General features: G+C 41.8%; 1 protein-coding gene across 7 annotated transcripts in view; it reads right to left on the reverse strand.

Moving 5' to 3' along the window:
- Nucleotides 1-18,306, reverse strand: part of RC3H1 (ring finger and CCCH-type domains 1) — a 65,153-nt gene that overhangs the window by 16,246 nt on the left and 30,601 nt on the right. For all 7 annotated transcript variants that reach the window (XR_014549878.1, XM_083621562.1, XM_083621564.1 and 4 more), the window contains exons 5-15: nt 15,172-15,347; nt 13,373-13,573; nt 12,648-12,780; nt 10,932-11,050; nt 8,652-8,764; nt 7,690-7,971; nt 6,779-6,996; nt 4,756-5,147; nt 2,916-3,074; nt 1,710-1,862; nt 346-559 (exon numbers count right to left, since the gene is read on the reverse strand). Coding sequence is in view for 6 of the 7 variants with exons in the window: in XM_083621562.1 (XP_083477688.1) it covers nt 346-559; nt 1,710-1,862; nt 2,916-3,074; nt 4,756-5,147; nt 6,779-6,996; nt 7,690-7,971; nt 8,652-8,764; nt 10,932-11,050; nt 12,648-12,780; nt 13,373-13,573; nt 15,172-15,347 (2,160 nt within the window). In the remaining variant the exon portion in view is untranslated. The remainder of the gene's footprint in view (nt 1-345; nt 560-1,709; nt 1,863-2,915; nt 3,075-4,755; nt 5,148-6,778; nt 6,997-7,689; nt 7,972-8,651; nt 8,765-10,931; nt 11,051-12,647; nt 12,781-13,372; nt 13,574-15,171; nt 15,348-18,306) is intronic.

Below are 18,306 nucleotides of genomic sequence, written 5' to 3' on the forward strand. Positions count from 1 at the left end.
AGACAAGCCCTGGGACTCAAGGAGGAACTTCAGGCACACTCAAGGGTTTATGTCAGCTCACTGAGAATTGTTAAAAAGCCTCTCCCTATGGCATTTCACAAACCCATTTTCAGGTTTCTCAATTTTTGAGCTGTTTGCCACATGGCATACAGGCTTTAGTTGAAGCGGCACAGGTACAAACACCAACTAGCTGTGGAATGTCTCCCAAGGTTGTGGTGAAGGGAGGAAGCCTCTACAGGAAATTCTAAATTTGTGTGTCTATTAGCAACTCCTAATTCTACACTTCGGGACTGATGAAAGTTTACTGTAGAAGAAAGCAGGCCTCCAAAGGGGTACGCTGCATACCTGAAATGTTGCCTGGCTTTGTAGATGCCCCTTGAACTGCCATGGCTTGCATGGGGCCAGGGTTCTGATACATCGTCTTAGATGTACGTGAGATGGCACCGAACCTTGATACCGTAGGCCGATCTCCAAATGGAATAAGATCATCATCACCAGTCTCTGCTGCTCTCCTCTGCAAATCCAAACGCTGGTCTCGCATCCCCTTGCTATCCACATTCTGGAGGGTGAACCAAAAGGGTAGGGAATTATAAGCAAGATTCTCCATTTTGACTGACTCTTCTCAGTAAGAATAAAATTATCATTTCACAGAGAACTGGGGGTGGGGCATATGTGCTGAAAGACTCTGTTCCAACAAATTTCTTTCAAAATCTAGACACACTTAAAAAAAAATTAACACCTTATAGGATTTCTCTTGGACCCTTTAATATTTTAATATTCTATAATATTTTATAATGTGACTGCCCAAACCACTACCAAAGACAAATTAAAACATGTCTATACTGCTGTTCTGTTGAAAGGTTATACCGTTGGAGCCCACTATTCTCCTTCCTCCCAGAATGCAGCATCTCTCACACAGCTGAGGATCTCCAAGAGGAGCAGAACACAGTCAGGGCTACATCCAACCCTGTTCTCCACTCCCGGTTAACCCCCCCCCCACCACCACCACACACGCCATTAAAAAATGTTGAAATGCTGCCCTCATTTTACTTGAGCGCAAATGGAGTGGCAGAAAGACAGGAAGGGGGGCGTTTTGGCTCAGCGCTAAACATGCACACACAGGTTGATGAAGGAGGCAAGGCTAGAGCAGTGGATCAGATAGAAATACAGCAAACAGTCTTCTCTGAGTAGGCACTTTTTTCTCACACAAGTCTTTAATTCAAAACTAATTTTTCACAACACATGAACAGTTCTCTTGTGACACATGGTTCAGAACCATAACACTAACTTCTAGCTCCATTCAGACAACAACATAGTTTACAAAAAGACAAACAATGATTTGAGTCTTCAAATGCTCAGCCGACCAACTAACCAACCGACCAACCAACCAACCATACTTTAGAGATGCTCGTCTGGTACTATTTTCACTTCTCTTCACACTCAGCTTCCTAAGTTGACTCTCATTTCCATGGTGCCTCTAGCTCAGAAACTACAAGCCATTCAAACAATGGTTGCAAATATTCTTCAGAGTACAGTCTCCAATTCTGTACTCTTGGTCAACCGCAAACCAATGTCTGTCAATTTAGATATCATGACAAACCATTTACTGCATGCTAAAGCCAACTTATTATAATCTGCCCTTCTGGTATAAGGTCCAATTTGAATAGCACCCTCTGGCACTGATTGCTTGGTCTTCTCTGCATGCTTACCCCCATCTCAACAAGTCCCACTGCTGCTGTGTCTTTGGGTTTTGCATCTTTGGTTCCAATGTAGGAGCCAATGGTTTCACACGACCAGGGAGAGTACTGGCTATAATCATTTCCTTTGTATTTGCCAGCTACCTTCAGATCTTCATCTATATACTGCAAAAAAACCACACAAAAACAAAGTCCATCTTTATAAGTGAAGGAGAAGAATAACATTCAGTTATTGCAATAGTACTAAAATTAAAATGTAAAAAATCCTATGTGCCTCCACTAAACATCTGAATTGACTCCAAAATCGAACTTGAGACAAAGTGGTTTGAAAGTGTTCGGTCACTTCCAGTCTGGCTATTGCATATGGTATTTCTTGCATAAATGTGCATAAAATGTAAATAAACGTGCCCAACACAGCAAGCCTAGTTAACACCATTCTAATATTTAATGGGAACATGAAATATGGCTGTTAATACAAAAAAACCTTCAAATAATTATATTAATTATATGAGATATAATTATATATCTCATTAGAGTGCACTCAATGTGCCACTAAAATTGGGTGGCCATTCTAGTGGACTGGCTTATTTAGACGTTAGCTCTAAAACAGGAAACTGATGGCACAGTATTTCTCTGAAGCTCTCATTACTATGTCTCTAGCCCAGTTCAGACATGCTGCATCTGAAGCATGGTGGGCAAGGGAGAGAACGCCTTCCTTCCCCACACAATCTGACAAGACCCTCGTGCTTCCCAAGCCACTGAATCTCCACATGTGGCATAACATTTAAATAGGGTGCACATCTTTAAAATCCAATGTGCATAGGCTCAGATCATGTGAACAATTCTTAGCATTCATCTGACATGCTGATCATGCTGTTCTGGCCAATGTATGTATGCACACTCTGTCCTACACATGGTTGGATGCAGTGAGATTCTGGCAGGACATGGTTCAAATGCACCTTTCTCCTTGCATATCAATTTACATACATTGTTCATTACCAGGCATGCACAAAGTCCATTTCGGGGGCCTAATCTAGCCCACCGGTTTATTTCCTGGGGGGTAAAATTCCAAATTCCTGGAAAAGCTCAACAACTTCAATCCTAAAAAAAGGTCTGGCCCTCTTTGAAAAAGGTTTGGGCACCCCTATTCATTACTAAACCTACCTCCATGACTATTACTAAAGCAACCCAACAGCTATATTTTAAAAACATGTTCACCTCATCAGTGTGTAAAGAGTGAGGCAGAGTTGGTGATGGTGCAAAAGGAGGTGGGGAGATGACCTTCCTTTCCTCTAGCTGGGCCATGATCTCCTTTCGTCGTCGGTGTAAATCATCTAGACTGGGATGAGGCTGAGGGGGAGGCCGGCTATAAGGCTCCTGAAGACAGAGTATCATTTTGAAAAATAATACTGAAAACGTTTAAAATTTAAGACACAATCAATTATCCATTCTACAAGTGAATCTAAAGCCGAAGCTTACAACCCACAATTGTTAGATTTACATCAATGACAAAGCACGGAGGGGGTGTATTTTTGTCCAAATTTGAAGACTAGAATCCTTTATATTTGAGCAACATGCTCCAAAGGAGAAAGCAACTCAGTAATACAAACTGGTGAAAACATCAAACCATTGTTTATGAAAGTGGCTTGTTTCAACAACTGGTAGTTAAGAAGAACCACAGTCTTAAGGCTGAGACAGCACACTAAATTGTGATTTATCTAAAGCACAAGTGGAAGCTTCCAACTTTTTTGCAGCTGTGCTAGAAGAGGGGTGGGGAAAGCAATCTATGGTTCATTCTCATACTGCTAAGTCATAGCTTAGTGTTACATGTGAAGACAGCCATTAAAGTTCAGAGGAAAACAACGAAGACACTGAAAACTGTTAACATACTAATTTTTGCATGCACAAAGTGCTATGTAATAGATATATAGGTATTTCTTAAGTATATTTATATTAATAAAGTTATTTACAAGTTTCAAACCGCTTAGTGTATCCATTAATTAGACATGGGCAGTTTTCCACAGTGGAAATTATTTTGCAGAAAATGATCTGGTCCACTGCTCCTAATAACTGCAACTTTCATTTGGAAATATGCAACTTTTTAGCTTTTGTGGTTGCAAAGATACCCGTCTAAATAAAAGAGCAATGTTTCCTGAAATCTCAAAAGCCATGTGAGTTGTCAAATAATATTTCCATACGAATTGAAATCCAACTCCTAGAGAAAAACAGAATCATTCTGCTCCTCCAAAACTCTGGAGTTGACCATAATAACCTCTGCAATTCACTCTAGAAGAGGACAGTATTCCCCCTTGATTCTCTGCAGAAATTCAGTTCCAAGACAGAGACTGTACTCTGCACCCTGTGTGGCAAAGTCTCCAACGATGTGTAAGTAAAGAAGTCCCAACCCTCAAACTGCAGATCTTTGGATGAGGATGTGCTAGAACCCCACTTTGTATGCCTCAAAACGTCAGAGTCAGGCTGGAAGAAAATATCATCTTGTTCCTCCAACAAAAACACCTGTGTTTCTGGAGCAAGTCTAAGCTGCCAGGAAGGAGCGAGTCTTTGGTCACTGTAGAAATATCTGTGCTCCCAATGGAAGCTATGGTTCTGGTCCAGAATTTTTTGAGTGGGAATACACTGCAAACTTGATCTCCCATTTTCAGCAACTGAGGGCAAGCCCTCCCTGTCTGTATGTCCCACATGGTTAGCAGAGGCAAAAAGAAATGATAAAAAATAAATAAATGTATTTTTAATTATAAAGGTTGCAAATTTTACCTTTTGTTATTGTAGAATCTTAGTTTCTTTGATGTACTTTTTTTATTTAAATGAAACATGCATATGGGCCTAATCTAGGTGAAAATCCCTACTTGGTCATGAACTTACTCAGTGGCCCTAATCAAGCCCAACTTTCTACTTCTCTCTTGTGTAAAATGGGATTTCATAGAGCTGCTGCAAGAATGAAGACTGTATAGCATTTCATAGACCAAAATGCCAAGCTCCCCCCCAGACAGACAAACAAACAAATTAACAAACAAGAAGTGACATATAGAACTCGTACCCTGTGATATGAAGGTCTGATCTGACTCAGATGTGGACCAACTGGATAGTAGCCTTCCATCTGTGGATATCTGTCTCTTGTTTCAGGTACATATGGTGACACAGCTGGTGGAGGAATTTCGATGGGCACAGGGCTTCCTCTGATGATTTCTTCCCTCTGGTACGGCTGGGGAGGGGGGTACATGCGCCGGCTGTCATAATGTGGAGGGTACATGGGTTGTCCCATAGGAGGATATTGTTGGGGCTGCGCACTGTACTGAGAATTCACCATGCGGTCCTGGAGGTATGGTGGGTAATGTTCTAAATAAGGAGGGCCTGGTTCAGGAACAGACGGCGGAGGTCGGACAAATCGAGACATACACTGCGAAGGCTGAGCTGCAGGATAATACACACCTAAATACACAAAATAAAATTTTGGAAAGGTGCTTTAAGGCAATTCACTCTTTCACCTGCTTCAGAGAACGGAAGTGGCAATAAGTTGTCACTTTAAATCTCCTTTTCACTTTATGTATGAAGACGTTAATCCATTTTTACCAAGTTACAGCTGTTTGGAATGAGCTTGGAAACACTTTGCATTATAACAATAGATCATCACTTGTCTTAGCTTTTGGCCAATGGTGTTTTATAAATTACCATGAGGAAAACATGTGGAAGCCTCTCAAGGAGCTGCTATGAATATGGGCCAATTCAGAGAGGTGTCTCTGAAAGAGTCCTCTCAGCAGTGATGCTAACAGGACAATTGCTCATCTACTCACCCTGCTTGGGAGTGTGTGGCTCCCTTAGACACTAGCAGGAGCAGGAGTCACCAGGAAGACCCTGTCCTAAGAAGCCAGATGACGACAAGGGGGTTGCATAGGCAATAATGCTGAGAGGGCTAGAATGGAATATATCCTTTTCTAAAAACATTGGCAATGTTTTGTGTTGAGATCCCGCAGGAAAAAGGGATTAGTGAAGTTGTTGTTTGCCACATGCACATAGGAAAACAGCTTCAAAAAGGTTAGATTGTCATGAAAGCTAGTGGGATGAGATAAAAGAACCTGGAGAAGGTGAGCAACTTTGTATCATAGGACTGTCACCTTTCACTATGTTTTCAAGAAATGGGTTAATTCTTGGGAGTGGTACCTATTTCTAAATATATGGCTGACACGCAAAGAAACTTGCGCACTACCATCTGCAAGTGTGAATGCTTCCAGTTGGTGGCAGCAGTTTTCAACTCTGAAAGTTGCTACATCGAGCCAGACAGCTCTCTTCTGGCTTGATGAAATAAAATAAGGCACCGTATTTTTCGTTCTATAAGACGCACCCGACCATAAGATGCACCTAGTTTTTAGAGAAGGAGAACAAGAAAAAAAATATTCTGAATCAAATGTTGTTGAAGAGGCTTCATGCGGCTATCCCTGAAGCCAGAACAGCAAGAAGGATTGCTGCGCAGCAATCCCTCTTCCTGTTCTGGCTTCAGGGATAGCTGTGCAGCCTGCATTCGCTCCGTAAGACGCACACACATTTCCCCTTACTTTTTAGGTGGGAAAAAAGTGCATCTTATAGAGTGAAAAATACGGTACTTTCATTTCCCTATCTGCAAAAATTATGAAATTCACTTAAAATTTTCAATAAAATTTGTAAAAAACAACTTACTTGATCTTCTTAAATAGAGAAGTGGTTGTGCTTATACACTAGATCTTAGCCAGAAGGCCAAGTAGTGATGGGTTGTTGGGATTATAAGGAGAGCTTGTAATCCCTTGCAATTCTGAATGTGTGAACCTCAACAACCTAGGATCACTTACAAATGTGGATTCATGATAATTTCCGTTTTAGTTTAACAAAAAGAAGGTATCTAGCTCTCCTAGTTACAAAGCATCCTCTGAAAAATGTGTAGGTCAGGGCTTACTCACAGGTAAGTGGGGCCAGGATTGTAGTCTAATATATCACAGTATCTAGCACCCCATCCTTCATCTAGGGCAAATAAATAAATAATATGCAAACCTTTGCCCCAGGCCCAAATTTTACCCAGGTGGCATTGTTACCTGATTGGTAAGGTGGAGATTCAAATGGTGGACCTGCTCCCCGAGGATCTGGGTAAAACACATCTGTTTGTGGAGCTGGATACAACTGGGAGCCTCGTGGCACCATTTGGAGTTGCTTCCCAACAGATATTGGAGGCAGGTCTGCAGGTCCTCGGGGGGCCACTGGGTGAGAGTTCACTGGTAAGGCAGATAGAGAACTCTTGGGAACGGATTCCAGCCTAAAAGAGATCCATCACAACATTAGAGCAGCTACAAACCTGGGATGAATCCCACCGAATACTGCTGCTTTGGAGCCTACATTGATTTGTACATTGTCTTCTCAGCAACCAAGCATATGCAAGAGGTAGCAGAAGATGGAAGGTGGAAGCATCACCGCTGCCAGCTGATATTAAGGGAGTCCAGCTAAGGTTCCGGCAGCTGCGGCAATCCAGCTTAGAGAAACCTAAAAAGAGCCCTGCTGGATTAGACAAAAGACCCACTTAGTCAAGAAACCTGTTCTTATCAGGTGCCCATGGAAAGCAAGCACTCTCCCCCCTTGTGATTCCCAGCAGCGGGTATTCGTTGGCATGCAGCATCCAATGCAAGAGACTATGCACAGCCATCACGGCTAGTAGTCATGCTTAGCTTTGTCCTGCATGAATTTGCCTAAATCCCTTCTGGAGCCAACCAAGTTTGTGGCCATCACTACATTTTGTGAAAGCAAATTCCATAGTTTAACTATGCGCTTTGTCAGGTCCTTTTGAATGGAAGTACTGCCACCTATATTTGAATGTACGTATGATGGTAATGCAGTCCAGATACAGATGTGACCTGAATGCAAAAGTCATGTCTGTGCATCCAATTTATGCACACGTGGACGGCATTCTCTAGATTGGGCAGTTTATATGAACACCATAAAAAGGTAAACGTACAAGTCAGGAGGTGACCCAGGGGCACTGCTGCTAAGATGGTCAATTTTCCCGGGCTTCAAGGCTGAATCATAACTGGAGTCGGTTCCACGAGAGATAAGTTGTGTAACTGCGCTGCCTGTTGAAACAATCCCATTTGGCAAGGCAGAGGGTTTTCTGTTGGGCAAGTCCATACTCCCTTCGTCTGAGAGGATAGCTGCTGCCGATAGGCCCACTTCATTCAGCTGGCCTAAGGAGGCACTCAGGGGTCTTCGAGGAACCAGACGTTTGTTCATCTTACGAAATCTTCAGGAGAAACACGTGAGGAATTAATTATAGAAAAAGGATGAGTTACAGCTCAAGCTGAACAGTTATTTTTCTTTTCCTACTCAAATGCTAGAGCGCAAACTGTAATTCAGGCACGACTACTGCAGCTGGAACGCCTGCTATGCCAAACCTTATTGGTGCAATGAGGTTAGCACACACTAGGCACCATGCAGCAAACACGGCTGCTTGCTGCTTTATACTTAGTTGCTGGGATAGTGAATACGTAACTCGTATTTTCACTCAGTCCTGTCCTCTTTAACAGCCTGTAGCACACAAATCTTACTGTCCGTCTTTCTCTCTCTAAATCAGGGCATAATTTCAGTTTGGCAGTAAAACCCACAGACTAGTATGGCAACAGCAGACTATCTAGGGGCATAGTGGGCAAGATTCTAGAAAGTTAGGAAGACAGGGCTTAGCCCTGCAGAAGCCTTGTTAGTTGGTATATATATATTGACCAGCTCAAGAATTTAATTCTTTCACCACCATTTTATTTTAACTTTGTAGATTGCCATGTCCAGCCCAACCCCCATGCAGATGATCCGAAACATTTATACCTTCAGCCCTACTCAATTATCCATTCTAAACTGGATACTCTCTAGCTCTGTTTGCACAATCTGATAAGTTCACAATCAGAAGTAGAATAAGACATGGAATCTTACTTTTCTAGTTCTTCCTGCGAGTGTGCAAAGGTGCAGCTGGCCCCACGGGGGCAACCTCCTCTCTGCTTCATGTCTCGGCACATATATGTCTTATACTTGCTGTGTTGAGGAGGCTAGATCAAATGGAAGAATAAGGAAACTGAAACCCAAATTCTCAAAATCTACAATTATTCTGAAAATAATGCTCCAAAATAAATCCAGAATTAAAAACAAAAAACAAAAAATGGGGGGGACGGACTGTGTAGATAGATCTCCAGAAAGAAAGCTTTGTTAGAGAATTTACCAAGAATAAGTGAGATTCACTATTAAGGTTGCAACCCTAAACAGATACACCAGTGAACTGAGGACACTATGCAACTTATTTCCAAGTAAGCATGCACTGGGGTGTGCTGTGATAGCAGATTTAATAAATGGAATCCACCCACCTCTTTATTCAACACCCAGTGCCAGAAACTGAGATACGAAAGCTAGGAGCTAAATGGCACCTTAAACCTAAACAAATTGCAGGAAGAGGACAACTGTGACTTTAAGGAAGAATGGGAGCTTTTTACAAACTAGCTAAAAAGACAACAAAATGAACTGGACTCATTGGCAGGTTTTGAATAAACATCCACAAATTTATTAGGTGAACATACGATAGACAAAATAAAGGTATGTACAATTTTATAATTTGCAGAGAACGATATGTGTAAAGAAATCAGAGAGGGGAGCTGAGGGAAGTCTTTGGTGGGAGGGAGGGGGGGGATGGGGGAAGTGGGGGGAAATATTATAATTGATTAAATGGACTGATAATCTGTTATGTTGAAATTGTTTAATAAAAATTAAAAAAAACCTAGGTTGTGGGCACAACAACGGAATGTCTTTTTTATAACAAGAATGAAGGTAAAGGGTAAAGGGACCCCTGTCCATTAGGTCCAGTTGCGGATGACTCTGGGGTTGCGGCGCTCATCTCGCTTTATTGGCCAAGGGAGCCAGCGTACAGCTTCCGGGTCATGTGGCCAGCAGGACTAAGCTGCTTCTGGCGAACCAGAGCAGCGCACGGAAACACCGTTTACCTTCCCGCCGGAGCGATACCTATTTATCTACTTGCACTTTGACGTGCTTTCGAACTGCTAGGTTGGCAGGAGCAGGGACTGAGCAACGGGAGCTCACCCCGTCGCGGGGATTTGAACCGCCGACCTTCTGATCGGCAAGTCCTAGGCTCTGTGGTTTAACCCACAGCGCCACCCGCATCCCTTCCATATGTGGTAGACATGTAAAAAAAGCTAAAGTCTTTTGGGAAATTATATAATGAAAGGAGGAAAACGTTTAAATGGGCTATTCCAAAAAGCTTTTCTTATAGGGAAAATAGTTCCAAAGAAGATGACCAAATTATTTATGTATGTGAAAACAGCTGCTAGAATATTATATGCACAGAAATGGAAAGAAGAGATGGTTTCAACAAAGGAGGATTGGCTTTGGAAAGTAATGGACTATACAGAAATGGCAATAATGGATAGAAAAAATAAAGAGATCAAAATGATGAGCTTTTCATAGAAGAATGGAGGCCGTTCATAGACTATTTGAAAAAGCATCATAGTCAAATGGAATCAAAGACAGGATTCAAGATATAAAGCAACAGAAGAAAAATTATAAAATAGAATAATTGAAATAGAGGAACATTTTATAATAGATAAAGATACAATGAAGTAAAAAAGGTTTGAGCAAAAACACTGGAGGTGATGGTGGGAAGTCAACTCATGGAACAATGTGATTTGATATGGTCACTGTGAAAACGCTGCACGTTGTTGAACACATTTATTTTTTCTGTACTGCTATGATCTGTGGTCAAATTCTGCCAGTGCTTCAAAACCCTGCAAAACCTCCACCCAGAAACCAAAATTTGTGCCCCAGACAATGATGGCTTAATCCTACATCCTGCAAGTCTCTGAAAGACTACTATCTGTCCTCAGCCTCATGTGTGCAATGTATCCCCAATGTGACTCATATAATCTTTGCTGATTTTGCTGGAGGTGGCAGGGAAGGACTAGACCAACACCCCAATTTTTACAAAAGCTTCATTTTCCTAGAGTACTTCCTTCTGAGAACTCTGGGCATGAAATTAAAACATTCTTCTATTTTGTTGCTCCAATAGAGACGAGTGGATATTGGCATCTGATTCACCTTTTTTATCTTACATATACTAGGGGAAGCATTTCCTTTTGTTCTTTTTTGATTTGGCAAGGTCTATTATGACAAAGTGTGCCTTCAGACTACAAGAAGTGCCACACAATACAGTACCTGCTGCTGGTCTGCTCCTTTCTTGCTGTGATTTTGGATGTAATCAACCAGCCCGTGTACCACAGTCCGCACAGCGACAAGTCCATTCTCAAGCTGCTCCCAGGTGGGTGGTGGGGCATCTACAGTGTTTGTAAGAACAAATGAATTTATCTCTGGAAAATGAGAAATCCTGCAGAAACAGGGTCTGAATCATAGCAAGCATCGAAAAATTCAAAACATGCAAAATTTTAGTTCTGAAGGAAGAATAAATCTGACAGGCAAGACTAAGGAAATGTCTATGGAAATTCAACACTGATTTGCCAGATTTAGGGAGCAGCAGCAGCTGCAAACATTTCCTGCCTGTCAGTAAGGAATAAAGTTATTCAAATAGGAATGCTTGAGAGCATTTGAACCCTCAGAGAAACAACCCCCAGAAAAAAAAAATTGTAATTGTGGGAAATATGGCAGAAGATTAGAGGTATTCAAGGGAAAGCAGCAAGGTCTGAGAGAGCCCAAGAGAGTCATTTCTAGTGAAAGGACTGTCTCATTAACATGTGTTTCCTTTTGCAAAAATATGGCAATTTAACCCTACAACACTGATAAGCAGAGAAATATATACAGACATGTCCTCCTCAGAAAGGGCCGGGCAGGATTTAGCAAGACTCTGAGCCTAACCTCATGAATTCACAGAAAAATAATCCTATGATCCTGACCCATTCAGAATTATTCAGGTCACAAGGCCTTTTCCTATGATCATTAAGGTCTGTGGGACCTTATGGAGTAGCCACTGTTGCCACAAAACCAACGAAGTCCTGGAATACCTTAAAGGGAAACAACTTTATTGTGGCATATGTTTTTGTGGGCAAGCCAATCAGCATATGTGTGTGACTTACTCCCAGCTAATGTCCATTGTTTATGAATAAACAGAGCAAGATCAGTAGTGTGAATGCACACCTGTAGAAGGAATAGCCTTGGGTCAAATGTGGCCCCTCCAGGTTTTTGGAACCCTCCCTATGCTGTTCCCCTCACCATCTTTATTCTGTGCACTCTTCAAGTGCTTTCCCCAGGCTGGAGCATGTCACTGAACTTTGGTGCCTCTTGCTTGCCAGGAAAGGGAGATGTGTTATGTATAGAAACCTATATACATGTAACACGCAACCTTTGCACAGAAGGGATGTAGCCTGCTATACAAAAGGGTGATCTATTCATCCACTGACTTTCACTCCTGACCCTGTCCATCACTGGGATGCAGGCCCTGGAAGGTTTTCCACAAGGGAATATAGCCCTCAGGTTGAAAATGGTCTCCACTCCTGTTGTCTCAACTCACAGGGATGTTTTTATGCCTTAAAACTCCCAAATGCTGAGATTGCCACAACTCTGAGAAGTCTAGGCACATGGTGGGCAGAAGGTAGATTTGTACTATATAACTAAAGGTGCTCCACCCCTGGATGAGCATTTTGCATTTGGTTCTGCACCAGCCACAATTTTGCACCCTGCTTTGGTTCACGGGTCTTAGAGTTCTAGTAAAAAATGAACAAGCCTGAAGTCTGTCCGCCATTAGAATATAAAGGAGACTAGAGCATTTCAAGAGAAACAGCTTTTTTGTTAATAAGGAAACAAAAGAGTACTCTGTTCACTTGTGCTTCTCACACTGACACGTATCGCTTTGATTGAAAGATACGCACAGCCTCTTCTGCTGAAGTGAACATGAATATAAACCACTTTTTTAATAGTTACCTGGGCTGGGATCAATATTCGCAAGGAGTTCTAGATGGGGTCGAAGCCGGTTCAGATTGGCTGGGTCACCAGTCCTCTGGAGAGCGATAGTTAGTTCCTGAACACTCTGTGCAAAAGAGGCTGGGGTCTGCAACTTAAATATATATGTAAATAATTAGAACTGATTTCTATACTCCTAGAGACCATCTTCAGTAAAACACACCTAAAAGATACATTTTTAAATTTCTTGTCTCACCAGCACTCAAGATGTGTGCCTTGATGTGAAACCATTTTTTCAACAGAGATGCATTTACTCTAGAATTCAAGATTTCTTGCCATTCCTAGTGGTCAGTCACAGCTTAGGCCCTCTCCAGTAATACAGCCTGCATGATCATTAATTGTATATACCAATATACAATGCATCAAGGCTCAGCGATATTAAATCCTGTTTAAGAGGACAGTTCTTACAGAAGTAAAAATGGACCTGGCAACCCCATCACAGCTCCACAAAGCACAGCACATTCCCGAGACAATCTCCCAGCTACTTTTCTGCTTCACGCTCACGAGGAAGGCTTGGGCTTGTCCTTGACATTAAGAGTACCTGAGAAGCACGGTATGCCATAGGAGACTCTTGATAGCAAGTGGGACATGGGAAGAAGAACCGAGGAGCCCCACTTACAACTAATATCAGCAATAAAAACATAGTAGAAAATTAAAGGATGTGGAATGATTTGAAGAGAATGTACCTTGTCAATAATTGACTGCATGTGGGACTTGTGGGACTGGTCTCCATATAGCAATGAAGACCACTGATCTGGGGCAATGCGCAAACCAGCCTCCATAGCAATTTGCACAATCTGGGAATCGTGTTCTCGTCTCAGAGCTTCATAGGTTCGGAACTCCTCCTTTAACTGCATCAGGGAGGAATCCTCATCTCGTTTAGTCACCTGGAAGAAAAAAAACCATCTGGATTAGGTAAGGTGGCAATACCCAACTTAACCAAATAAGGGAACAGTTTCTCAGTTCAGTTCCCTGGCCCAAAAGTATTAGCTGCTTATCAAGATTTATGAAAGGAAGCACTATCACTCAAGAATAATTCTTCCAGTTTGTATGGGGGAAGGGTCCCCCCCTCCGATGATCAGATGAAAAGCTGAGACAATTGTGTATTAAATAATACACAAATTCTTAATAGATTTAGCAACAAATTAAAATATCTATGCATGAAAGATTAGATTATCATTACTAAAATGAGCCTAGAGCCTAGATTCTCTATGAGGTGGGATTCCCCTCCCTCTCCAAAGGCACAGAACATTCTTCAGAGCAGTTGTGAAGCCTAGGATTCTATGAGTGATTCACTGTAACTAAAGGTGAGAAGTTGTTCAAGGAGTGTTAATTCTCCCTAAGGAGAACTCTTTTCTGTGTCTCTTTAAAGCAAAAACTTGACAAAGTGCAGCTGGAAGAAAGAACTATTCAGTTCCTGTCCTTCGGAGAAGGCAGCAGTGCTCAGTTGCCTCCAAAACTAAAGGGATATTGGATTTTCTCATGAAATGCAGTACATGAAATTGCAGAATGAAAGCTAGTACTCAGTTAAGCCTTGCTGCAGCTCATCAGTCTGAACTGCAACTCCTGCAAATGGCATTGGAAGTTTTAGAATTAAAGTGAGAAGACTAATGAAGTTCAGCAAAATTTCCTCATATTAGGGGTCTTGGAAAAGGTGGTGAGAACATGCCTGCTTTTCCTGTGACCTAGTTTAACAGCTTAATTTCAGACTCTTCTCTATATCTGACATGGAAAGAGCCTCTTCTTGGCAGTGTCTGAAATTCCCTGGGCACCAGGCACATTTTGTTACTGGGGTGGGTCCAATTATAACCACATGGAGATTTCTGGGCACCAGGTAGCGACTGTCATCTCCATGGAGTCAGCTGACTCGTGTGTGGCAAAAGATGTGCGTGTTTTCCTTCTGCACTGCTGCGAGAATCATGGACATCTTAGTCCTCCATCATCCCATCAAGGAAAGTAAGTGCAGGGCTGAGTACAGATATACTTGACACTGCAGCAACCTTTCTACAGGCCTCCCAAATGAAGCTCACAGACCACAGTTCTTGCGTACTGGGACAAGTGAATCATTGTAAGAGCAAACTACAATCAAGCAATGTAGTTGAGATAATAAAATCATAGAATTGGAAGGGGCCCCGCGGGTCATCATGTCCAACCCCCTGGCAAATACACATCCTGTTGTGGTGATGGTGACTCAGGTTTAAGGGGCCTTTGGGTGCCTGGCTTATATATCTGAGTTTCTAAAAGTGGATCTTGGGCCTGATGTCCCAGGCGAATGATCAGCCAAGAGATATTCTGGTGCATTTTGAGTACTACATGATTAAAGATTCTGTTTCTAAAGCTCTTTGTAATATTCAAACTGGCTCCTTGATGTGAAGCTTTTTCTGAATACAGGTTATTCTATCTGCACCCTTTCTGCACTAATAATAACAACCCAGTATCTACTTCAAAATCCCTGAAACCACAACCAGAACAGCTTGCTCTGTACCTTGAAACAGGAGGCTCTGTATAGAAGCTGGACAACATGCCCAATGCTGGTTTTAGAAGCCTGAGGAAATCGTGGCTCCAACCTCTGTACCACAAAGAGAACCAAGACTTTCCGAGACAAAGCAGATCCATCTTCCAAAGCCAAAAGAACTAACTTGAGAGCTTCCTCTTGCATTGCTGAAAAATAAAGAGTAGCATGGCAGAATGCCAGGTATTAAGAGCAATTTCAGATATATACTGCTTATTCTGTTTAGGCCTTACATAACTTAAAGGTAAAGGTACCTCTGACCATTAGGTCCAGTCGCGGACGACTCTGGGGTTGCAGCGCTCATCTCGCTCTATAGGCCAAAGGAGCCAGTGTTTGTCTGCAGACAGCTTCCGGGTCATGTGGCCAGCATGACTAAGCTGCTTCTGGTGAACCAGAGCAGCGCACAGAAACGCTGTTTACCCTCCCGCCAGAGTGGTACCTATTTATCTACTTGCACTTGACATGCTTTCGAACTGCTACGTGGGCAGGAGCTGGGACCAAACAATGGGAGCTCACCCCATGGCAGGGATTTGAATCGCCAACCTTCTGATCGGCAAGCCCTAGGCTCTGTGGTTTAGACCACAGCGCCACCCTCGTCCCTTACATAATTTACACCAGGCTTAATGACTGCATTAGAGGTTCTACAAACCTCAGTGTTATGGTCAAGCTGTGAAATGAGGCACCCATTATACAAACAAGCAGCTTGAGTACAATCCTGACAATATACAGTTTCACTTCAAATAAAATCTTTAGTCTATATCACATGGTTTTAGAAATGTCAATAATCCAGTGTACAGGCAGGTCTACTGTTGAAAATACTGAGAATCCCAGTGCATTTTTGATGTACCCAAATCAAAAGATATTACAGTATTATAACTTACAGTCTGATATTATGAAGGCTGGCAGGAACTTTGTGCAAGTTGTATGGAAAACAATGTTGAAATATATCTAAATCAACTGTTTGTTTTCATACTCCACATCTAAGCTCAAACTGAATCTGTCTTCTCATTATTTCGACAATTTAACAGTTCTGTACTCAGCTGCTGCGCTGTGCTGATTAAGCATGATGAGACTGCTAGGCACCTAGACCACATGGTCCCAGAGTGGATTTGATTTAAATCACGATTTAAATCACTAGTCAGTAAGGCTTGATTTAAATCATTTTTTTACAGAAAGACTCATTCTTGCTAGTATAAGGTTTCATTTTTGGAATAATAAATTTTCAGAGTAGTTTTTACAGTTATATCAAAAATTACTGATTTGGTTATACTATTAGAAATACATAGAGAGATAATTATGAAATTATTGTGAGGTTTAATAAGTTAACTGTTTACATTTTGACAACTTTTCTGCTGTACTTTTTTTAGAGGGGAAGGAAGAAGAGAGATACAGTTGGTAGGCCCAGGCTGGAAGAGGCTTGCAGAAAGAGCAGGCCCAGGAGACACAGGCTGGTGGAAAGCTGGAAAAGGGGAATCAAGGACTGGAGCAGAGAACTTCAGGGATTCCTGCTGCAGGACTGAAGTTCCAGGTAGAGACTTTATTGTTTGGAGAATGTCAGGCGAGCCCTGGGAAGAAGGGCCTGGAACCAGTGAACTCTTATTAGTTGACTGGCAAGCACTTCAAGGTCTCGCCAAGGACTTACAGATCCCAGTTACTATTTCCACCACCACACCACCCCTTTGGATTTGCTTCTACATTCAGGTTCCTATTCTATACAGTTAAGTGTTAGTGCAGTTGTTGGAACCCAGTGGGATTGGGAACAGGTTGCCAGCCCTGAAGTGCCTTCAGCACTTGCCTCAAGTCTGAGTTGCACAGGCATGCAACTGACTTGCACAATTGTTACACAAAGATCCTAAGACTCTTGGAGTATTCTGCTCACAAGGTTGCGCTTTCATTTTTACTGCTTCACACTTAGCTACTTGTGCAGATCTATTCCACTCCAAACAATCTATTCATTGAACCTCTTGGAACTTAGCATTTAAGAGGAAAGGGGTTGATTCTGTGTATATAAATTTGCAAAGAAACAATGGGATTAAGGTTTTTCCCTCAACTCTGTATGTTTATTTTATAACATTTTTCCTGTGAAGAAAAGGCATGTTATCTCTGCAGACACAAATTCACACTTTCAAGAACTGCAAAAACAAGCATCTGTAATTTTTTCTTGTTAGAAAACTGCCCCAAATAATCTTACAGAAATCTCTGGAAGCGCATGACAATGTGAATGGATTAATGGAATTCATTTACCAAAATGTTTACACATTGCCTATAAAGCCTCATGCTACATAATCAAAAACAAATCCTTATTTCCTGATGAATAGCCTTTGGACTATAATGTAACTTAAATAGAAAACTATCTTTAGAAAAAAAATTTTCTCCAAAAGCATTTTTTTAAAAAAATCTGATTTAAATAAATAAAAAAAACCCATTGATTTTTATCCACCCTGCATGGTCCTAATTTAGTAACGAAGATTAACAGAACTGTAGAATTGGAAGGGGCCACAAGAGCCATCTGGTCCAGCCCCCTGCAATGCAGGAATCTTTTGCCCAACATAGGGCTTGATTCCATGGCCCTAACATAAAGGGTCTCCTGCTCTACCAACTGAGCTATCCCATGTCAGCAGTATTCACTTAAAATATATATTTTTCATGCGAGTGGGTACTCTAGCAGTTAAGAAAAAGCAGACAACTATGTGTGTATCCCAGTGCACATGACAAACAGCCATCCTACTGAAGCTGAACAGGTCTGGGTTTGGCCAATGCCTGAGAGAGTCTACCTGGCAACCCATGTATGCTGTCTTGGTTTACAGGATGAAAAACAGGATATAAATATAACAAAAACAATAAATTCATATGTTGAGATTATCAGAAGTCCTCCTCTGCCCCCTCAGAAAGGAAGATTTTGTCATTTGCAATAAAGAACAGGGTATTTTCAGTAGTCTTCCCTGAGCTGTGGAATGACCTTCTATGAAAAGCATGGTGGTACACTCACCTGGCCTTTAAGCAATTGCATAAAGCCCAGTCACATACTGAAGTCTACCAGTTATCTAAAAATTGGCAGGGTAGCTGTAGATGTTTTTATTATTGCTGCTCAGTGATGTTTTAATATTG

The sequence above is a fragment of the Podarcis filfolensis genome (genome assembly GCF_964270895.1).
Source record: "Podarcis filfolensis genome assembly, chromosome: 6".
Lineage (NCBI taxonomy): Eukaryota > Metazoa > Chordata > Lepidosauria > Squamata > Lacertidae > Podarcis > Podarcis filfolensis.